Consider the following 16,108-nt stretch of genomic DNA (forward strand, 5'->3'; position numbering starts at 1 on the left):
AAATTTCGCCAAAAATGCAAAGGGGTTAGCCTTACTTTTTCTTCATTTTTGGAGCCGAAAATTTTTGGTCTCAGATTCGATCTGAATGACCCTTTCCTGACTAATCGGACCCCTAGGAACTCAGAAAACGCAGCAAAAAGAGCGTGGGATCAACAGGAGAGAAAATACGAAGGAAAAAGCACCTGCTGAAAAATGTCGAAATCACAGGTTTTCGTTTTTTGGCTGTAACTTATGCTGCGTTGATCGCAGCGTATTGGGACTGCGCCCAATCGATTTCTCTCGCAAAATTACGTCGGAATAGTGCATGAAAGAATTCATTCCAGCACTTTTCAAAATCGAGAAAAATTTCGCCAAAAATGCAAAGGGGTTAGCCTTACTTTTTCTTCATTTTTGGAGCCGAAAATTTTTGGTCTCAGATTCGATCTGAATGACCCTTTCCTGACTAATCGGACCCCTAGGAACTCAGAAAACGCAGCAAAAAGAGCGTGGGATCAACAGGAGAGAAAATACGAAGGAAAAAGCACCTGCTGAAAAATGTCGAAATCACAGGTTTTCGTTTTTTGGCTGTAACTTATGCTGCGTTGATCGCAGCGTATTGGGACTGCGCCCAATCGATTTCTCTCGCAAAATTACGTCGGAATAGTGCATGAAAGAATTCATTTCAGCATTTTTCAAAATCGAGAAAAATTTCGCCAAAAATGCAAAGGGGTTAGCCTTACTTTTTCTTCATTTTTGGAGCCGAAAATTTTTGGTCTCAGATTCGATCTGAATGACCCTTTCCTGACTAATCGGACCCCTAGGAACTCAGAAAACGCAGCAAAAAGAGCGTGGGATCAACAGGAGAGAAAATACGAAGGAAAAAGCACCTGCTGAAAAATGTCGAAATCACAGGTTTTCGTTTTTTGGCTGTAACTTATGCTGCGTTGATCGCAGCGTATTGGGACTGCGCCCAATCGATTTCTCTCGCAAAATTACGTCGGAATAGTGCATGAAAGAATTCATTCCAGCACTTTTCAAAATCGAGAAAAATTTCGCCAAAAATGCAAAGGGGTTAGCCTTACTTTTTCTTCATTTTTGGAGCCGAAAATTTTTGGTCTCAGATTCGATCTGAATGACCCTTTCCTGACTAATCGGACCCCTAGGAACTCAGAAAACGCAGCAAAAAGAGCGTGGGATCAACAGGAGAGAAAATACGAAGGAAAAAGCACCTGCTGAAAAATGTCGAAATCACAGGTTTTCGTTTTTTGGCTGTAACTTATGCTGCGTTGATCGCAGCGTATTGGGACTGCGCCCAATCGATTTCTCTCGCAAAATTACGTCGGAATAGTGCATGAAAGAATTCATTCCAGCACTTTTCAAAATCGAGAAAAATTTCGCCAAAAATGCAAAGGGGTTAGCCTTACTTTTTCTTCATTTTTGGAGCCGAAAATTTTTGGTCTCAGATTCGATCTGAATGACCCTTTCCTGACTAATCGGACCCCTAGGAACTCAGAAAACGCAGCAAAAAGAGCGTGGGATCAACAGGAGAGAAAATACGAAGGAAAAAGCACCTGCTGAAAAATGTCGAAATCACAGGTTTTCGTTTTTTGGCTGTAACTTATGCTGCGTTGATCGCAGCGTATTGGGACTGCGCCCAATCGATTTCTCTCGCAAAATTACGTCGGAATAGTGCATGAAAGAATTCATTCCAGCACTTTTCAAAATCGAGAAAAATTTCGCCAAAAATGCAAAGGGGTTAGCCTTACTTTTTCTTCATTTTTGGAGCCGAAAATTTTTGGTCTCAGATTCGATCTGAATGACCCTTTCCTGACTAATCGGACCCCTAGGAACTCAGAAAACGCAGCAAAAAGAGCGTGGGATCAACAGGAGAGAAAATACGAAGGAAAAAGCACCTGCTGAAAAATGTCGAAATCACAGGTTTTCGTTTTTTGGCTGTAACTTATGCTGCGTTGATCGCAGCGTATTGGGACTGCGCCCAATCGATTTCTCTCGCAAAATTACGTCGGAATAGTGCATGAAAGAATTTATTCCAGAACTTTCCAAAATCGCGAAAATTTTCGCCAAAAATGCAAAGGGGTTAGCCTTACTTTTTCTTCATTTTTGGAGCCGAAAATTTTTGGTCTCAGATTCGATCTGAATGACCCTTTCCTGACTAATCGGACCCCTAGGAACTCAGAAAACGCAGCAAAAAGAGCGTGGGATCAACAGGAGAGAAAATACGAAGGAAAAAGCACCTGCTGAAAAATGTCGAAATCACAGGTTTTCGTTTTTTGGCTGTAACTTATGCTGCGTTGATCGCAGCGTATTGGGACTGCGCCCAATCGATTTCTCTCGCAAAATTACGTCGGAATAGTGCATGAAAGAATTTATTCCAGAACTTTCCAAAATCGCGAAAATTTTCGCCAAAAATGCAAAGGGGTTAGCCTTACTTTTTCTTCATTTTTGGAGCCGAAAATTTTTGGTCTCAGATTCGATCTGAATGACCCTTTCCTGACTAATCGGACCCCTAGGAACTCAGAAAACGCAGCAAAAAGAGCGTGGGATCAACAGGAGAGAAAATACGAAGGAAAAAGCACCTGCTGAAAAATGTCGAAATCACAGGTTTTCGTTTTTTGGCTGTAACTTATGCTGCGTTGATCGCAGCGTATTGGGACTGCGCCCAATCGATTTCTCTCGCAAAATTACGTCGGAATAGTGCATGAAAGAATTTATTCCAGAACTTTCCAAAATCGCGAAAATTTTCGCCAAAAATGCAAAGGGGTTAGCCTTACTTTTTCTTCATTTTTGGAGCCGAAAATTTTTGGTCTCAGATTCGATCTGAATGACCCTTTCCTGACTAATCGGACCCCTAGGAACTCAGAAAACGCAGCAAAAAGAGCGTGGGATCAACAGGAGAGAAAATACGAAGGAAAAAGCACCTGCTGAAAAATGTCGAAATCACAGGTTTTCGTTTTTTGGCTGTAACTTATGCTGCGTTGATCGCAGCGTATTGGGACTGCGCCCAATCGATTTCTCTCGCAAAATTACGTCGGAATAGTGCATGAAAGAATTCATTCCAGCACTTTTCAAAATCGAGAAAAATTTCGCCAAAAATGCAAAGGGGTTAGCCTTACTTTTTCTTCATTTTTGGAGCCGAAAATTTTTGGTCTCAGATTCGATCTGAATGACCCTTTCCTGACTAATCGGACCCCTAGGAACTCAGAAAACGCAGCAAAAAGAGCGTGGGATCAACAGGAGAGAAAATACGAAGGAAAAAGCACCTGCTGAAAAATGTCGAAATCACAGGTTTTCGTTTTTTGGCTGTAACTTATGCTGCGTTGATCGCAGCGTATTGGGACTGCGCCCAATCGATTTCTCTCGCAAAATTACGTCGGAATAGTGCATGAAAGAATTTATTCCAGAACTTTCCAAAATCGCGAAAATTTTCGCCAAAAATGCAAAGGGGTTAGCCTTACTTTTTCTTCATTTTTGGAGCCGAAAATTTTTGGTCTCAGATTCGATCTGAATGACCCTTTCCTGACTAATCGGACCCCTAGGAACTCAGAAAACGCAGCAAAAAGAGCGTGGGATCAACAGGAGAGAAAATACGAAGGAAAAAGCACCTGCTGAAAAATGTCGAAATCACAGGTTTTCGTTTTTTGGCTGTAACTTATGCTGCGTTGATCGCAGCGTATTGGGACTGCGCCCAATCGATTTCTCTCGCAAAATTACGTCGGAATAGTGCATGAAAGAATTTATTCCAGAACTTTCCAAAATCGCGAAAATTTTCGCCAAAAATGCAAAGGGGTTAGCCTTACTTTTTCTTCATTTTTGGAGCCGAAAATTTTTGGTCTCAGATTCGATCTGAATGACCCTTTCCTGACTAATCGGACCCCTAGGAACTCAGAAAACGCAGCAAAAAGAGCGTGGGATCAACAGGAGAGAAAATACGAAGGAAAAAGCACCTGCTGAAAAATGTCGAAATCACAGGTTTTCGTTTTTTGGCTGTAACTTATGCTGCGTTGATCGCAGCGTATTGGGACTGCGCCCAATCGATTTCTCTCGCAAAATTACGTCGGAATAGTGCATGAAAGAATTCATTCCAGCATTTTTCAAAATCGAGAAAAATTTCGCCAAAAATGCAAAGGGGTTAGCCTTACTTTTTCTTCATTTTTGGAGCCGAAAATTTTTGGTCTCAGATTCGATCTGAATGACCCTTTCCTGACTAATCGGACCCCTAGGAACTCAGAAAACGCAGCAAAAAGAGCGTGGGATCAACAGGAGAGAAAATACGAAGGAAAAAGCACCTGCTGAAAAATTTCGAAATCACAGGTTTTCGTTTTTTGGCTGTAACTTATGCTGCGTTGATCGCAGCGTATTGGGACTGCGCCCAATCGATTTCTCTCGCAAAATTACGTCGGAATAGTGCATGAAAGAATTCATTCCAGCACTTTTCACAATCGCGAAAATTTTCGCCAAAAATGCAAAGGGGTTAGCCTTACTTTTTCTTCATTTTTGGATCCGAAAATTTTTGGTCTCAGATTCGATCTAAATGACCCTTACCTGACTAATCGGACCTACATGAACTCAGATAACGCAGCGAAAACAGCGTGGGATCAACAGCAGAGAATTTGCAAAGGAAATCTTCCAATTCTTGGCTGCAACTTTCGGCCTGCTGCTTTTCACGGTTTGAGGCTATACGCAATTGACATCTTCCGCAAGATCACATCGACGTAGGGTATCAACAAACCAATTCTATCATCTCCCAAAATCGGCAAATTTTAGCCTGAAAAATTTCAACGGCGCAAACTTTTCTTTTTTTTTGCGCTTCCGGAGCCAAAAACTCGCTGTCTCGTCATTTTTTCGAACGATCCTTTGTAGACGAATTGGACCCTAAAGAAATTCGAAAAGTCCGTCAAAATGTGTGGGAAATAAATGCAAAGATAGATGAGCAAATTTTCAATCATTTATTCATTTTAATCCATGTTGCATCAAGTACTAATGTTAGAGTATCATTCATGTTATGTTCTGCGAAAGAGCATTGCACCTGCACGCAGGTCATTACTTGAGTAATACCTCTAATTCACGATAATCACTGCGTTACACAATATTCCACATTTTTAGCATCAGACAATATTCGTTGCACTTTTTCTTACTGATGTAATATTCAGATTCATTATTTAATATTTATTCATCCTTTTGCATTGCTATATGACCTCGACTGTAATATATTACAGTTCACTGTATTATACAAGTTACGTTCCATACTGACACCCGATGGATCGTTGTAGAATTCAGACGCAAACACTATTTACCGGTGCAAATCTAGATATTTCAATTGATGGCATGAAATTTTGTTTTAAACTTACAGACCGATAAAATGTATTAATCATTTTCAATCACACACGCCACAAAATTCACTATCTATGCGGCCTAAAAGTCAAACCTTAATGTTAGGTTACCCGCCACACATTTTTGTCACCAGCTGACATCGAACAGGCGTCACCATCATTTTCAGGATCGATTTCTTCACGCGTGACAGAAGAATATAAAGATAGTTGCCCCTTATGGGTTTTGGTGTGACAACCGAAAATTGTCGTGCGCTTGCGCCCCCAGAGATGTTCCAACGGTAGAGTTGAGAACTTATTGCAGAACATCAGAGAGTTGACGATTTCGAGATAATGCTGGCTGCTTTCATTTCTGATCCTACTCCTACTGCATCAAATCTCACTATCTAATAAAAAAGTTTTGAACAAATGAACTGGTAAAAAAGATTATAATAATAGTCATCCTCGTCCATCTTGCTGTCCTCGTATTTCTCTTCTCCTCCTCGTCCACCTCCGAACACACCCAACCATCGCCAACAACCTCCAACAACCACTGATAGCCACCTCGAGTTATACCTGGAATAGTAATAAATATTTTCAGTACAAGAACACATCAAAAATATTGTGTAAGGATTAATATAATTTTTTTATTGACACGTTATACCAAGAAGATTGAAAAAATTATAAAAAATGAAAGAAATTTTGTTAGCACATTGATAGCTACTGAATTTAGGCTTGCGCGAATAACGAACTAAAATAATTCATTAAAAACATGACAAGTGTCAAAATTTTTAGATAAGATAGATATAAATACAATTGCCATTAAATAGTATAAAAGTGTTTTATTCACCGTGCAAAAATCCTCGTCCTCCTCGTCCACCTTGTTCTCCTTGTCCACCTCGATCAGCCGCAACCACCCCTAACCACGTCCGACCACCTCCAAACACCGCCAACCACCTCCAACGACCACCGCAAACCACCTCGGGTTGTACTCCAAATACTAATAAATGAGCGTTTGTCCCGGAAGTCAAGTTTCACCAGGTAGCGGACCTGGAGCGCAGAAACTACGGAGCGCTTGTCCTGGAAATCAAGTTTCACCAGGTAGCGGACCTGGAGCACAGAAACTACGCGGCGCTTGTTCTGGCAGTCGAGTTTGCACCAGGAAGCGGAGCCGGAGCGCAGGATCCAGGAGGTAGAGAACCCGGTACTCAAAATTTGCGGAGCGCGATTCTCATACGTCCGCTCTACTGCGCGGTCGTTTCTAGACTGAGAAATTCGGATAACTGATTTTCGTCTATATAGATCAAGAGAGAAAAAATTTTTGGTGACGTCACTTTCTGAACATCCCAACATCCAAAATTTGGTTTCGAACTTTAATATTATGTATGTATGATGTACGATGTATGATGATTTTAGTTTTCACATTTCAGACAAGAAATGCGCACCTTATCTTTCCTGCCGATTCCAGACTCAAGCGGTTAGGCCCTTCGATGGTCAGCCGTTGACTCAAGATATTCTTCAGTTAACGGGTCAGCTAATAATAACGCTGCCGTCCTGCTACAGTTGGATGATAAAAAATTTTGCTCGTACCTTTCAAATGTGTGTTAAAATAAACTCGGAGTTTTATGAACCTTCGTGCTTACCCAGGTTTTTTCTCTCCCTGTGAAAAAAAAATCGCCTACAATCACCTTTTTAGGCCTTTAAATCAGGACACTGCGTTAAATATATACTGTCGCACATACGGAGCATTCATTTCATCTCGATCAAAATTAGCGCATCCGTGATGTATTACAGTTACTCTCAACTTTTTTTTATACGAACACTTTTCGAAAACAATTCTGCTTCTCTACCCAACGTAGATACTTCACTTGCCACTAGCTAAAACAGCGTTTCGATTTTATGCCTACGAAAATTCAAGATCGAGAGAGCAAATGAAAAGTTGTTGAAATAATTATGAATATTAATGTTATGGAATACATCGAGCGCGTGTCGAATAGAATCCCATTTCGAAATGAATAATTCTTCAATTTTCATATTATAGCCGTATTATTGTAGATAATATAATTTGTTTCCTGGAAAATTATGAAAGTTACAGTATGCATTACGTATTAATCGTAAATGGATCATCTATATCAATATCGTACATGGACCGCATATCCATGTATGTATACTCTTTGGTCTCTGCATCATTATTACATGTGATCCATTATTATTTATGATCTATGTATAAATTCTTCTCTCGGGTACTTATACTTCAATTAAATCACTGATTTGCTACGAATTTCGGAAGAAATTTATTCTCATTATTAATCTCTTGTATCACCGACAAGTTGGTAAGTAAACACAGGCAAAGTACTGGCTTGGGCTTACCATTGCAAAGACTGTGTTGCTCGGAAGGTGAATGCAGCCAGCATCATGTCGAAATCGGCAACTCTCTGATGATCTGCAATAAGTTCTTAACTCTGCCGTCGGAACATCTCAAGGGGCGCAAGCGCATGACGATTTTCGGTTGTCACACCAAAGCCCATAAGGGCAGCTGTTTTTATATTCTTCCGTCAACGGCGGTGAGAAGCGTTTCAATTTCCCCGGCAAAAATATTATGACATATTTTCCCCTTTCATGATGAAATTTGATGATTGACAGGTTTTTTACGATTCCAGATTTTAAGAGCTTTCATTCAAACTCTACATCAATACGATCGATGCACGGACAGCCGAAATATACCAATTTTAATATCGTCCAAATCGTCAATTCGATCAAGAATATTTGTTCTTCGATAATTCTCTAGACTAGATACATGACGTATGCTTTAACTATGCATATGCCATATTAAGCTACTAATAGCTGCGAGAAGTTTACGGAGACAGCACAAGAGATCGCGTGTCCATTGTTCGCGCTCAGGCAATTTATGCCTGAGATGATGCTTCAACATCGATTTTTAGGCAGAAGGAACGGTAAGATATAATAATAATTATTGGCGATAATTATTTGGCGAATTTGAAAGCAAATTAAACAGATTGGGGAAAGGTACGGTATGACACGACCCATGCAATTGAACGAAAATACAGTCATGTACATCTCAAGTTTATTTATACACATGGGTATTATGTGAAATTTTTACAACTGTGAAATTCAGACAACATAATTCAACTTTTGTAATCATCATTTGTAACGGAAGACGAGAAATACGACGTTATCATTTGAAAATGCTCAACTTTATGTACGTATAAGATAAGCAGGCATTTCAAGCCATGAAATCCAATGTAATTACTGGTGAATAATGAATTTAATTTGTAGTAATGAAATTGATACAATAGAATATTTGAATTTGACATCAATGTCAAAATAACTTGTTGTTAGTGGAGCATTGCATTTCATTCAGGCAAGACGTCTGTTTATTTCGATAGTCGAGACAGGTGGTAGAAATAGAGATTTTTGCACTAGTTAAGCTACAAAATTTTATTCTATTTCATTTCATCAGTACCTTTTACAAATATGTGGTGTAAATGTAGTTTGACACAGCTAGTTGCCCTAGTTACTGGGTCAACTACAATCCACTGAAATCAATGTAATGAAGTAAACTGTTTAGTCTATATTACAGAGAACAAAAAACAAAAAACTAATCTGTATTGTCATCATCACCATCTAAATATTATAATAAAATAAATTGAAGACATTACAATTTTGGAAAAATTTACATGGATGTCTGCAAATATTCATCGAAAAGGAATACTGCAAGAGATGCATCAGGAGCCGAAAAGAACCGCTTGAGATCATTAACATAACCAGCCAAGGTGTGCACAGTTTTCGCTTGCCGATTGAAGAATCTCTCTTCCAAATAATGAGCAACGGATCCATCTGCCTCAGTATGCTTTGCTGTTTCTGCATGTATTTTCAAAGCTTCGTCTGACAACTTTTTGTAGTTATCCAAAACATTACTCATACTGTCAAATTCTGACAGATTGTCTTTAATCTGCAAAACCTATTACAAACATAAATATGCAAAATAAAGTATGCCACATTATAACAACTTGTGTAACAGTTATTGAAGTAACAATATCACCTTCGTTGAGAAAAATTCGCTCACCTTTTCATCATCGTCACTCCAGAACTTAGCTTCATCATTAAAGTTCATGTTTCCACCACGCTGAGTGATAAAGTTGATGAGATCTTTTGCGTCATCCCATGCTTGATCAGACAACTTTCTATAGAAACCTTTGAATCCATCACGATTACTCATGAAATTCCCAAAGTAACTAGACATCAGCAAGTATTTGAAACTTGCCTCAATCTGAGCATTGGCATATTGTTCGAGCTCACTATGTATTTTATCAAAGTGTCCATATGTGGCATTACAATTCTTCAATGGAACATCACCTGCAAAATAAGTAACAGAAAATATGAATAATATTTATTAACTATATATTAGGTAATAATAATAATAATAATGCAAATCGAGTTTCAGCTCATGATTATTTGTCTTTCTTTACCACAACTGTCAAATAATCGTTGTAGTGACTGAAATTTGTATCTCTGTACAAAGTTAGTTTGAATGAAAGTTATTATAAAATAGTAACGTTACTTGAGTGATGACTTTTGCTACATATCTCATTGACATTTCTGTAACAATAAGTTGCTGAGGCAGCCACCATCAAGGTCGAAAGAACCACGAAAACTTTCATATTAGCTGAAAAATGAAACAATAAAATGTTAATCTCACAATCAAAATGTTACTGTTTATGAAATAATTCGAAAAACCCATTAGGCTAACAGCTTCAATCCTAAAACTTCCCACTATTCCAGTTATTTGTTGAAGTAAAAATTTTTGGCGAGAATTGAAGATTGTTATCCTGGTAAAAAAAACTCTACCGATAGCCCAGCTAATTTTTCTGAAAATTTATTTGGTTCTAAGTTAAGTGAAGTCAAACCAGTAGGCCACAAATCATCTTTAAGCTTTAAATAAAACCAATATCACAATTGCGTTGCATGCAATATAGAAAAATATATGTATATGGGCTTGTAAATATATGTATAGGTATCCGTATGGACCCTTGCGACATGCTCATATGACATGTGACACAGTCATTCGTTTTTATAGATAAGGCTTCGGTCTATCGTTTCTTCACTTATTATCGAACAATAAATTTGTTACGTACATATAAATACACAGGAACAGGCATTGATCCAAAAATGACCAGAAATGATTTGCGAGGTTTAGAAACGCGTAGTTACGATATCAAGTAAAGATGTATTTATCAGGGCGCGTACAATAACTTCCCTTTCGCTTCGAGCACAAAGTTGCAAAAAAACTTCTAGGATAAAGTAAGATCGATATAAAAAAAAAAATTATAGTTCTAATGAAAGAAATGTCACCAAGTTGATGTTCATTCAAATGCTATTAGAAACTATATTTGTGAAGAAAGAAGACGAAGTATTCAAATGACAAGAAGAAACTAACAGTAGAATATGAACGGCGACCGACCGTCAGTACGCCTCGATTTAAAGGCAACTTGTGACGCCCCTGAAGTTTGGTGATACGTCATGAACTATAGTATACATGTGTGTGTAAAAATATTCTACTGCGGAATACAAACGGAGGGGCGATTGTGTTGATTGAATGTGATTTAACGTTTTTTTCTGAGTCTTTTAGTTCATCGATAATAAAAATAAATGTCAATTCAAATTAATTTCAGTTTTTACATTTCAAACAAAAATTACGCACTCCATCTTCTCTGCCTATTCGAAATTCCAGCGGCGAGGTGCTTCGATGGCCAGCTAATAACTTCGCCATTATGCGACGATTGATGATGGGTAAATTTTTCTTGTACTGTCTAAATGTAGTTGAAATACACTCGAAATTTTAGAAAGCTTCGTTAGTTATCTCACATTAACAAAAAATAGCCGACAATCAACGTTTCGCTCAAAGATTATCTCATTTGATAGATTTAAAAATAAAAAATATGTGTACTTTTCCCGATTTTTCATATAGCAGCATTTGAAGAACCCGGTTTCCACTTTGATCCGACATGAAAGATATTTTTTCTCCATTATCTGATTATATTCTTGACTTTTTTTCGGTGTTACTTAAATATTTAGCTATACAATTATTGATTGCTTTCAGTTTTTAACCATTTGTACACCATAATAGTGCGAAAGGAATAATAATAATCAACTATTCTCTACTTTTGCCATATCTGTTATATCGGTTCTTTTGCATCATCGAGACGCCCATGTTTACGCACGTACCGCCTACGCAATACAAGTTGCCTTCATGCAGGCGGATTTTATTTATTACTCACAATTAATGTTTGCCTCGTAATCACTGGAACGTGTTTTCACGAAACCATCAAGTACAGTCACTTTCATATCAGACAACATAATAATTCTTCAACTCAATTTTCTACCTGGAAACCTGTTCAATAGATAGTTCGATACATATCCACGAACTTCGGATACCTGGCTGTGATTTTGCGCCCGATAGCTGCAACTTACGTCGCATCGTTGACGCCTGCGCATAAATATTCATATATGGCGACGTTGGCGATAGTAAGACAGCAGTCAACAATGCCAGGATACTATCATGTTGGATGCTGGGGCCTTGCAGCTCGGTTCGATTACTGATGTACCATGGACGCAAGCGGTTTGCGTGTTTAATCTCTGAGTTATTAAATGCGTTGCGGTTGGACCGTGTAAAGTGAATCAGAAGACCGAGGCTCAAATCTTCAATTCCACATGATGAGGTCTAATGTGCGGACTTCGAGCAGTTGTGTTTTGATTCTCTCTGCGCAGATTAAGCGAGATACTTGATGCGGGAGTGATGATAAATAATATAAAGTTCCGTAGAGTTTGAATTCTACCAACGAAGCGTTAGCAAGAAATTTGCCATTGACTCTAGCGTCTCCACGTAAAATGCAGCAACAGGGAACTCCAAAGTTCCTTAAATTCCACCAGAGCAGCGTCAGAAGCGTTGCATTTAGTCCACGGGTATTATGTCATAACATTGCACACCACAAATAATTCATTCCAATTATAAGTAGACTGTGCTAATAATTGTCACACAACTGCTAAGCAGCGTATTAATGCAAATTCAATATTATTATTATTATCAAATCACCATCAAAAGTAGAAAGCAGAATTTCATCTGTAGACAATACTAATTCATAGGTTTATTCATTCGTTAGAGTCTTTTTAATCATTCAAACATCAAATGCATTCTAATTCTGTTTTCCAGGATAGATATTTGTTCTGCTCTGGTGGATACGATGGCAAAGTCAATCTTTATTCCGCGCTACGTATGGAGCTTCTTATGTGTTACCAGATTACAAGGATGACATTAGCCAAAAATATCAATGCAGTTCGGTTCACTTCTGATGGCTCCAGGGTATGGCTAAAAATTAAAAATACTTTATCTTGGACTAAGATAATCGTTATGGTTGTTATGGTGAACTTGGATAGTTACAATGTCCTAGAAAACTTAGTCCTCCGTGGCTTGTTTTGAGAACCTGTTTCACTGAGTGTATACTTGGAGATGATTTTCTATACAGTTCTGAATCAATCGATACAAGTGTAGCTGCATAGGTATCCTATATTATGGCTGAAAATATTTTTGATTCGATACAGAGAATAACAACTAAATCCTCAATAATAATTTGTAACATTAAACTAAGGCTCGCCTAATGTTCTAGATACTGGCTGCAACAACCGCACGGAGGCTGGTGGTAGTCGATGTTGAGAGAGGTGAACAACTCTTGGCATACGACAACTCCGCTTTCAGTGGCAGAGACAGAACTGGGTTGGCTACCGATCCATCCGGGCCAAACATAGCAGTCGCAGTTTCTGTCAATGGCAAAGGGCTGACTCTGTTGGACCTGAGGATGCCTTTACCTCTAGATTATATTCATGATGTACTTGGTTTCTTTACCATCTACGATATTTTCCTATTTATTCGCACAAAATCAATCTTTAACATGAATAACAGTCTTTGGAATTAGTGACATTTGATGAATATTAATTTCTCAAGTAACTTTAGACTTCTGTCTAGATGTTCCTATATTTTCTTTGTCAGTTATCAATGATTTTTCAAAGGTCAAAGTATTTGGGCTAATGAGAAGGTATTGCTATTAATAGTACAGAATCAAGATAAAAATAACCGTAGTCGATTTGGATGAGTTTTTCTGACATAAAAATTCATATCAACTCTAAATTTTACTGTTTTTGTTTCAGCTACATGGGTCAGTGATCAGGGATGTGTGCTTCTTACACTCGTCATGGCCTTGGCAGAGTTCTATTCTCACCGGTGGTACCGATGGTACGTGCAAAGTATCATCGCTGGATGGTCGAGTACTGCATGCATTTCAAACTGGCCATACAGTCAATTCAGTCTGTGTCACCCCTGAACGATTCAGTCGAGGTTCTGAAGATGGATTTTACAGTATGTTTAGAAGAAGCAATTGCAATTCGTTATTTATCCACGGCAATTCGATGACTAGTTTTTTGAATTTGCCTGCTCCGATTCACAAAAGCATGCAAATTGTAATGCATTTTATTCATTTCCTGGGTTACTCAATCACGAATACAAAAATGAATCATTTTTCTTCTCTTACCTGAAGAAGAATAAGGAAAATATTTGATTGAAAGGCTTGATCATGAGCGGGGGTGACCTTATTTCGGCATACGTACCAGACACTGGGATACAGGAGCACCTGAAGGAACACAAGGACTTCCCTATATGGAAACTTAGGTACACATCGAACGGAAGTACATTGTATTCCGTGTGTGATGGTGGTATTTTACGAAAATACAGACGATATCCAGATCATCATGAATTCCTTGGCGAAGTCTATCGGCACAAGGGTGACATTCAGGACTTCGATTTGTCTTCTTACGACGAATGTATCCTTATAAAACAAAGAGACGAGTCTCAGCTTGAATTAAATGAACCCATTAAATCTTGATACAATTTCTACAACTGTGCTGTGTCGATCGAATTTTTCGCTTTCGCTTTATATTCGAAATGGGTAGAAAATTCTTTTTGAAAAACTACCGTTACGTCAATCTTGTAGAGTGTGCAATCCTTGACATGCTGTTCAGATATAGTGACCGCATCGAAAGACCGCAGTGTTGGCGTGCTTCTGCTGGGTCCACCTAACCACGGTTTTACCGAATACATGGAGCTTACATGATGATAGAAGCGATCTCAATCCGTCCTCAAATTTCTTTTATTAACGCCTTACACTTTAGCGGTTATTATGGTGCAGTTGGAAATTATGAATGTTGAAACTAGTGAAGATAAGGCAACGATAAGGATCCTAGTATATTCCATTTTTATGAAGGCCTATCTATGCAACGACAATTCGTACATGTAATACATTCGTAACATTATACGTAATGTAACGTAATGTGACCATAAGTGTTACGAACTTTTGTTACATTGCCGCTTTTGTGAATTTGTCCAAAACTCAAACTTGATTTCGTCAATTTCGTACACCTCCAGTAGCATGACCCATTTCTCGAGGGAAGCACCGAAAATTTATTATTTGTTGAATCTGAACACGTAAACTGTGTTAAACTCTTCATAATCACACGACCAATCACATCTTGTTCATGTATTACGAAATTCGTTATTGAATATCAGTATCATTTATATTCGGCGATCAATATTGAAATGCCAAGTTCAGTTTGAATGATTTTGTAGAGCTCGTAACTGCAGCAATAAATTAAAATTTTTCAATTACACCGATGATTCGCGAATGTCGGAATGATTCATCCAAGTTCAAGAATGAATACCATGTTATGTAACTAGTTTCTTTTTACGTGCTTATTACGATATATCATGGTATAAAATCAGGACAATATATCGGTTATTGTTTATACGTCGAGTATAGCGGACTGTGAAAAACGTTTAATGATTCTTTTTAATTGAAAGAATCATGAGACGCATGAAGTGAAAACGTTTTAAAAAAGGTGAAGGGTTCCTGTTTTATCGATGTGTTCCAATTATATAAATATATCAAACTGTTCAAAAGCATTTTCAGCAGCGTTACAAAAGCGTTATATTTAAGTTTGGATTGCGGAATTACGACCGGTTTGACCTAGTTTTAAATGGTGTTTCTGCAATCTAGCTTTGAAATTTATTACGTGCATGTAAATAGTTATTAATCCACACATGAACAATAATTTTTACGGACAAATTACTCAGTGCTACTTATTTAAATTATTGTAAAGCAGATTTCGTAACTTCACTGCCAGCCGCGGGCACAATCAATGAATCTAATAGTAAGTCTGAATAAACTACGGTTAAAACGTATTTGATCACGATTGTGTGAAACGTCAATACTGTGAACGTGCATGTATTTATGATGAATAGATGCAGATCACACCGAACTGTCGAAATTTACCTAAGAAGTCGTATAAATAGATATTTTATTTTGTTAAAATCATAATACTGTTATTAAAATTAAAGATGAAATTTTATAAAAGTATACACACAAACACACACACATATACATATACACGTATTATATACATTATATCTGTTCACAAAAAATAAGACATTGATTCGTACGCAATAAAATGATAACATGGTACGACTGTCGGACGACTTTTTATTACTCGTCTTTATTGCATCCCATCCTTCTCCAATAAAATAATGTGACGGTCCATGCAGAATCACGGTCGATAATCAATTCGTTACATTTCCAGTCTACAGCTGACGTTACCGATAAACATATATTTAATATTATGCAGGTAATCATAACTATTTATTTGTTGAAGTAGATGAGTATGTGTACATAAATGTAGCC

At 37.9% G+C, this 16,108-nt stretch overlaps 2 protein-coding genes and 1 long non-coding RNA gene across 4 annotated transcripts; 1 reads left to right on the forward strand and 2 right to left on the reverse strand.

Moving 5' to 3' along the window:
- Positions 1 to 4,931: 4,931 nt before the first annotated feature.
- On the reverse strand, positions 4,932 to 6,461 carry LOC124179348. The gene is made up of 2 exons (XR_006870014.1): positions 6,157 to 6,461; positions 4,932 to 5,882 (listed from the first exon to the last, which is right to left on the reverse strand). It is a non-coding gene; the product is annotated as an uncharacterized LOC124179348 (long non-coding RNA).
- Positions 6,462 to 8,750: 2,289 nt separating this feature from the next.
- LOC124179651 (ferritin, lower subunit-like) lies at positions 8,751 to 11,687 on the reverse strand. Its single transcript, XM_046564262.1, has 4 exons — positions 11,606 to 11,687; positions 9,889 to 9,993; positions 9,394 to 9,683; positions 8,751 to 9,288 (listed from the first exon to the last, which is right to left on the reverse strand). The coding sequence occupies exons 1-4, from the start codon at positions 11,682 to 11,684 to the stop codon at positions 9,001 to 9,003; spliced, it is 762 nt and encodes a 253-aa protein (XP_046420218.1). The 5' UTR covers positions 11,685 to 11,687; the 3' UTR covers positions 8,751 to 9,000.
- Positions 11,688 to 11,836: 149 nt separating this feature from the next.
- On the forward strand, positions 11,837 to 15,892 carry LOC124179650. Of its 2 annotated transcripts, none has more exons than XM_046564261.1 (6): positions 11,837 to 12,290; positions 12,538 to 12,687; positions 12,992 to 13,210; positions 13,530 to 13,614; positions 13,944 to 14,198; positions 14,397 to 15,892. In XM_046564261.1, the coding sequence occupies exons 1-6, from the start codon at positions 12,216 to 12,218 to the stop codon at positions 14,486 to 14,488; spliced, it is 876 nt and encodes a 291-aa protein (XP_046420217.1). In that variant the 5' UTR covers positions 11,837 to 12,215; the 3' UTR covers positions 14,489 to 15,892. The 2 variants fall into 2 exon arrangements, with proteins under 2 accessions (XP_046420217.1, XP_046420216.1); XM_046564260.1 differs by having other exon boundaries at positions 11,839 to 12,290; positions 13,530 to 13,737.
- The last annotated feature ends 216 nt before the right edge of the window (positions 15,893 to 16,108 follow it).

This window comes from Neodiprion fabricii, chromosome 4, assembly GCF_021155785.1.
Source record: "Neodiprion fabricii isolate iyNeoFabr1 chromosome 4, iyNeoFabr1.1, whole genome shotgun sequence".
Lineage (NCBI taxonomy): Eukaryota > Metazoa > Arthropoda > Insecta > Hymenoptera > Diprionidae > Neodiprion > Neodiprion fabricii.